Source organism: Oncorhynchus masou, chromosome 13, assembly GCF_036934945.1.
Source record: "Oncorhynchus masou masou isolate Uvic2021 chromosome 13, UVic_Omas_1.1, whole genome shotgun sequence".
In the NCBI taxonomy this organism is placed as follows: Eukaryota; Metazoa; Chordata; class Actinopteri; order Salmoniformes; family Salmonidae; genus Oncorhynchus; species Oncorhynchus masou.
This window is the reverse complement of record NC_088224.1, coordinates 16,799,763-16,806,272: the sequence shown is the minus strand read 5'-3', so window position 1 is coordinate 16,806,272 and position 6,510 is coordinate 16,799,763. Positions and strand designations below refer to the sequence as shown.

Sequence of the window (6,510 nt, the reverse complement as noted above, 5' to 3'; positions counted from 1 at the left end):
ACAGTAAACTCATGATAAGTGCACTTAGTATGAGAGCAAGCTGATTAAGTGCAGTCCCAATTCAATTACACTCATAACTGTGTGCTCTTATTTAATGCACACGGTCACCACAATCCTAAACAGCTGCATTTATCAGTAGTCAACTGTGTGTGTGTATACCAGCCTGATCATGAATAACAAATGCTACATTCATAGGATATTTTGACATATTTTGTGCATATGTTCTAGAAATTATATGATGCCATTAACAATATCATGTTAGTATTTTTACTTTCCATGTGCAAGGCTCATCTTTAGAGGGAAATGGAGATGGACAGAGATGCTCGTCAAGTCCAATCAAATAAAAATGTAAATGCTCATTTTCTGTCACATAACAGTAAAAATACATTTGGTTTAAATTTGCTGTCAATTGTGTTCAACGGTTGCAACTGTAGCACCAGGCCCCCAGCACACGCATTATAATAATCTGTTCAGCCCATCTGTAGGTCAGAAGGGCCCACTCGCTCTCCCCGGGTCATTTTTTTTCAGGGGTTGGATGAGCTTTAATATTGCAGATAGGTTGTTGCTTCCATCAATGTATTGTCTGCATCATTTCCAATCCCCCAGATATTTTTTTTATATACACACACATTTTGTTTTTAGAATATACCTTTAATATTCCCCGCAAACCCTACCACCCCTCCCCACTTGGAGTAAACTAATAAACAAACAATCTACCTTCAGTTTATACATACTATATACATTTCACAGAAATTATATTATGTTTGTTTTAGTCCTGGGATTCCTCTATTTCTGATGTCCATCCAGTTTGGTTTCTATTTGTAACTGCTATTTCACAAACTATATACATTTTACAGACGCCGTATGTTTTACATTGGTTATCTTGTTATTAGTCCCACCCTTCAGCTCCATTCAACCCCTCCCATCATGCTCTTAACACCATCCATTTTCAATTTCTATTCACCATATATTTTTCAACTGTGCTGTGATGCTTCACGAAAGTACTGAACCTTTCTATTCTCATAGCTTTAAAAGAAAATGTTTGGCTAAAATGATTATTGATCGATTGACTATGACTTTTCAAATTACCCAGTAATGCTATCTGCAGCATTAGTTAGGTAAATGTTGCAATTCTTCAGCCATTCCTGGACCTGTAACCAAAAACGAGCTACAGCTGGACAGTACCAAACTAAATGATCTAATACCTGCCTCCTCACAGCAAAATCTGCAGAGCTGGGAAGTTATACATCTCAATCTCTCATTCTATTGGTTGCAAGAATATTGTAGAATAATGTAAATTGAAAAATTCTAAGTTTTGAATCTTTCCAGGTTGTTGCATTAGTTACTTCCTTAATCCTGCTCTTCCTTGGTGGGACATAAAACGGCAAACATCTTCTACCACTGGGCCCTTCTCTTCCAGCTCAGCCACCACTGTCCGTCGCCATGACATTTTTAGTCTGCCTCACATGCACTTTCTTGCTGGTGTTCACCTCAGGGCAACGTTGTGTTATTTTTATCTCTGCATTAACACTATGGAAAATCTCCATTGAGCATTATTTCAGTCCAGGACGAGGCTTAACCTGTGTCTGGGAAACTGGCCCTCACTGTTTTGACAAGGAAGGGACAAAGAAGTCAGACAAGATTTTTAGGAAGGTTTGTATTATTGACAATGTAGAATACAAATAAAAAGTAACTCACATTAAAATGTCACAAAATAATATAAATGTACATAAAACATCTATTGAGGCTCTGGGGTAAACCTAGTTGTTGCTTCTTTCAATTTGAACCAAAACCAATTTTAAAAAATATATCCCCAATAGTGAATACCATATAGAAAATCAAAATACTGTAAATCAAAATAGGCAAACAAAATCAAAATGTTTCTCAGATGGAAAAACAGGTTGACACTGAACAAGATTCTGTATAATTGCCATCCTTTTACCAACATCCTTCATCACAATAAATCAATTCATCAAAATGTGTCATGTTTTGAGTTTACAAGCAAATAGGTGACATACTGTATGTCCCTATGGACCCTGATCAAAAGTTGTGTATTACATAGGGAATAGGGTGCCCTTTGGGATGCACATAGTCTTCTGAATAACCCCTAGTGCCAAGACTTTTGATTGAGAAGCGAGATGAACCTGAAGTAAATCAACAGTGTACACCCAAGTCCATTAACCTTCTATGGCACAGAACATTTACAGATACAATTCTAAAGAAGAAATAAATTTGCCGTCTTAATGTACACTTACAATATTTGCAAGGTTGCCTTAACATCAAGCTTTAAGCAGTTGATTTACACATTTAAGGGGTGTCGAATATTGGCCACTATAACCAATGGCTCAAAATTGAATCAAAACGATTCAACAACTGGATATGAAGCGATTCGTTCCTAACAAGTACTGCTTTTTATTCTACAGCAACACTTTCCATTCACTCAACTTCTTTTAAATAGCTCATCAAGCATCACAACGCGTCAGATTTCAATGCAAACGTGGCACTGATGCCTTATGGCAACTGACAAGAGAAAACAGTAGCGAGTAGAAGGCATTCAGTCAGGTGCAGAATTCATCCATCTGTCCATTAGCAGTGGCCAGGCTACAGTGGTAGCTACTGATGCACATGAAAGTAGGCTTTGTCAGAAGTTCTAACATGGTACAGTAGATGCAGGTAACTGACAAAAATAAAGGAAACACCAAAATAGTGTTTTAACAATGAGCCACGAGAACATCTTCAATGCACCTTGGCATAGATTCCACAAGTGTCTTGAACTCTATTGGAGGGATGTGACACCATTCTTCCATGAGAAATTCCATCATTTGATGTTTTTTTGATGGGAAACGCTGTCCCTCACTAACTCAAGTGTTTCCTTTATTTTGTCAGTTATCTGTATGTACAAAGCAGTGCCTGTTCTATTGTAGCTCTGAGAAGCCTGGTTTAAGAGGACTAACGAGCAACACAGAAAGAACATCCTACACCTCTCCTTACAACATACCAGGATAAGTTGGTGAAACAACAAACTACGCACGCGCAAACGTGCACGAACACAGACAAGTGGTTGTGTCAGACCCAGAATGCAACAACATTCTGCGATAGAAATTCATAAGTGCATCTTCTGTCTGGCCTGGCTAGTCTTTCAGGTGGTGATAAAAACTAAAAATACCCATGCAATACTTCATTCCCAAAAAGTAGTCATAGGCTCTGAATATTAAAATGAAAAACTAAAACCCTGTAAAATATAAGCTTAAATAATTTAATACTGTAAATAAAACAGAGCTAGGTGACCATGACCTCTCAGCACAAGTTTCTTTCCATCCTAAATGCCACACTAGTAGTGCACTACATAGGGAATAGGGTGCCATTTGGGAAGCACTACAAATCCGTTGTTTTTCTACCCACTCTTCACTGTTACCACCATCAGAGAGAAAGAGCGCGAGAGAGCGCGCTCGCTCTGCTTTCAGTGAAAAGTCCATCCCAGATTGAGCTGCTTTAGACCAACAGCTGTGAGTGTGATTAACCTAAAGGAATGGAGCGAGAGAGAGAACAGGGGAATGGTTTGGCTACGGGTGGGGCAAATGCTGCACGGACCACACAGCAAGCATGAGCACCTTTAAGCTAGTTTAAAATCCAAACATCTTCGAACCCACCACCACCTCACTCTTCTTCTATTGTAAACGTCTATAGTAAAGGAGTCAGAACCTTATTCCGTGCTGCTCCGTGGGGTGTGGGCCCACGTTGGGACTTCATCCTCTTCAGTGTATCACTTTCACCCCAGTACTCAGAGCAGTCAAAAGACAGACAGCAGAGATATTTCCTTGTCCTCAACTTGACCTGTTTGTCACCCTCGTCGTATTTATTGAGGCAAGACGTATGGAATGAAACAGGACGTCCCTCAATCTTTCAGACCCTTTTATTCCGCTTGGTGCCAAATGAATACGACCCTGAGGGCATGGAAGACTAACAAGTCAGTCAGTCTCAGTCTAGAAATCAATCTACCTCTCCCCCACTGTGGTACCTGGTCCCCTCCTCAGTGGCCTCCTCCTTGGTTCCCTTCAGCGCTCCTGGACACCAGCAGTAAGCCCAGGGTGAAGACCCCGGCGGCAAGCAACCTCCTGAGCAGGGCGCCCCCGTCCTTGGGGATGGCCACCTGGGCCAGGTCGTTGGTGATCACAGAGATCTCGTGGGCCACGCACACAAAGATGAAGGTGCTGATGATGATGTTGAGCGAGGGGTTGCCTGGGATCAGCACCAGGATGCCCTTGGTGTCCGCCGCCAGCCAGATGTGGTACTGGCAGATGAACAGCTGGGGGACGGAGAGAGAGTGGGAGGGGGTGAGGGTGTTTGGGTACAGAACATGACAATGCAATAAACCAAATTCACAAGTATCATACAGAAATTTAGCATCCCTGCCAGCGGAATCCATCTTACCTCTAAGGAGATCTTCCCAAACCATGCGAAGAATGAGCTGTATAAAGAGCGGGAGTAACCGGGAATGTTCCTGATTAAGATGAAGGCTAGGATCTGAGAGGAAGAAAGACATTGCAGCCAATCAGCACATGGACCAACTGTATCGGGGGGGGGGGCTAGCATACCAATGCTAACAGGGGCTGGAAGAAATTATGATCCAATATGTAGAAACAAGGGAACGTCAGCTCTGTTTCATTTGGGAGCAGCAAAATAGTGAGTGGACATTACCGTTATTATACGTCTAAAGATGAAGTGTAGCCCATGACACGTTGTTAATTCTTCTTCGGCTGGGCGACAGTAGAGTACACCCATCCTGTTATTGTAGAAGGCAACTCCCTCACTTGTTATTTTGGGTTAAGTATATCATAGCCTAAGAGGGGATACTTATGGAAGATAAATGCTAGTTTCAACAAAACCCTCTTGGCCACAGGTGCCATTATTTAACCTACCTAAAGGTTAGTCTACCCAAAGGTGATGCTTTCTCTAGTTATTGTTTAACGGCGCTTTGGCAATGTCAACATTGGTGAAATCTATGTCTGTGTCAATTACAATATGTTTTGTAGAAGGTGCATAAAGTGTTAGCTAAGGAGTTGGTGAACACCTTCTAAGGGCTAACTACTTGACAAATAACGAAAATTGAAGCAGTGTAGCGCAAAATTACCGTGAGCAATGCTTTGTCTGAGACCAATGTTAAGCAAGGTCTGACCTCCTACTGTATTTACCTGGAGTCCTGAGATGTAGGGATGCAGCTCGTTGCACTCGGTCTTGTTTTTACAGCTGCTGGCCCATATGGAGTAGGTCTGGAACAGATGAAACAGGGAGTGGGTAGGAAAGGAGTGGTGTTCAAGGAGCACAACGTAAATCAGCTAAGAGATATCTTCCATCTGAGATGTATTTCACCTCAGAGTGTGAATGTTAATGAGGGTAACTTTACGAGAACAGGTGATCGATATACTCAGCTGACTGGTTTAAAGGAATACCACACTCCAATTATACTAAACGCATCATTCTTGACATTTAATTTAAATCACAGTTTCTGCTCTTTACTGAAAGTTTTCCATCTTGAAAAATGTACTGCTGACACGCACAATGATTTAACAGTGGACGAACAGTGGACGAATAAACAACATTCTAAAAGATAGTTTGAGTGTATTATTTCTTTAAGAATGGTTAAATACACCAAGTTGTTCTCCTTTACCATGAATGAGAACACAGAGATGAGGAGTAGAATGTTGGAGATCCTGGTGGAGAAGAGAGGCTCTCCTTTCTCCTCGGAGAGGCCCTGACACTTCTGTAGTACCAGGTAGACAAAGGCAAACAGCATGCCATGGATAATGGCCTGAAAGACACAAAGTCAAAACACACATTCAGTTACTAATATAATAAAACAACATTTAGCAGATGCTTTTATGCAAAACAATTTAGTGCTGCGTGCATACATTTTTGTGGGGGTGGCCCCAGTGGGAATCAAACCCACAAAGTATTGACGTTGCAAGTGCCCTGCTCTACTAACTGAGCCAAACAGGACCACTTAGTCTACTGTCCAACCCATAGAACGATCTTCAACATTAAGACATTAAACATCGACCAACATTCATCTAGTCGAGAGGTTTTTGGCACAACTCACTAAAGAGAGATGTGATATTCTGATACCTTAATATGAAAATATAATACAATAGAGCAACTCAAAGGCTGCGTTTAGACAGGCAGCCCAATTCTGATATTTTTTTCACTAATTGGTCAGTTGACCAATCATGTCAAATCTTTTCACATCTTTTTCAAAGCTGATCTGATTGGTCAAAACACCAATTAGTGAAGAAAAAAAAGATCAGAATTGGGCCGCCTGTCTAAACAGAGCCAAAGAGTGAAGCAACCTGTTCAAATGTTTACTTACAAATCGATCCAGCTTCCACCTAAACCACCACTCATGAATGCTTCCATTCAGCTCAAAGAGCTTGGAGATGGGCCATACTGAGAAAATGTTCTCAAATAACCCCTAGAAAAGAGAGAGAGTAAGTTAGCTAAACATCCGATGATTTA

General features: G+C 41.1%; 1 protein-coding gene across 4 annotated transcripts in view; it reads right to left on the bottom strand.

The window, feature by feature from the left end:
• Positions 1–1,639: 1,639 nt before the first annotated feature.
• The window catches only part of LOC135551805 (N-acetylneuraminate 9-O-acetyltransferase-like), a 36,149-nt gene continuing 31,278 nt past the window's right edge, over positions 1,640–6,510 (bottom strand). For all 4 annotated transcript variants that reach the window (XM_064983035.1, XM_064983032.1, XM_064983033.1 and 1 more), the window contains 5 exons: positions 6,365–6,466; positions 5,669–5,809; positions 5,193–5,270; positions 4,432–4,524; positions 1,640–4,306 (listed from right to left, as the gene is read on the bottom strand). In XM_064983035.1, coding sequence (XP_064839107.1) covers positions 4,031–4,306; positions 4,432–4,524; positions 5,193–5,270; positions 5,669–5,809; positions 6,365–6,466 — 690 coding nt within the window. In that variant the 3' untranslated portion in view covers positions 1,640–4,030. The remainder of the gene's footprint in view (positions 4,307–4,431; positions 4,525–5,192; positions 5,271–5,668; positions 5,810–6,364; positions 6,467–6,510) is intronic.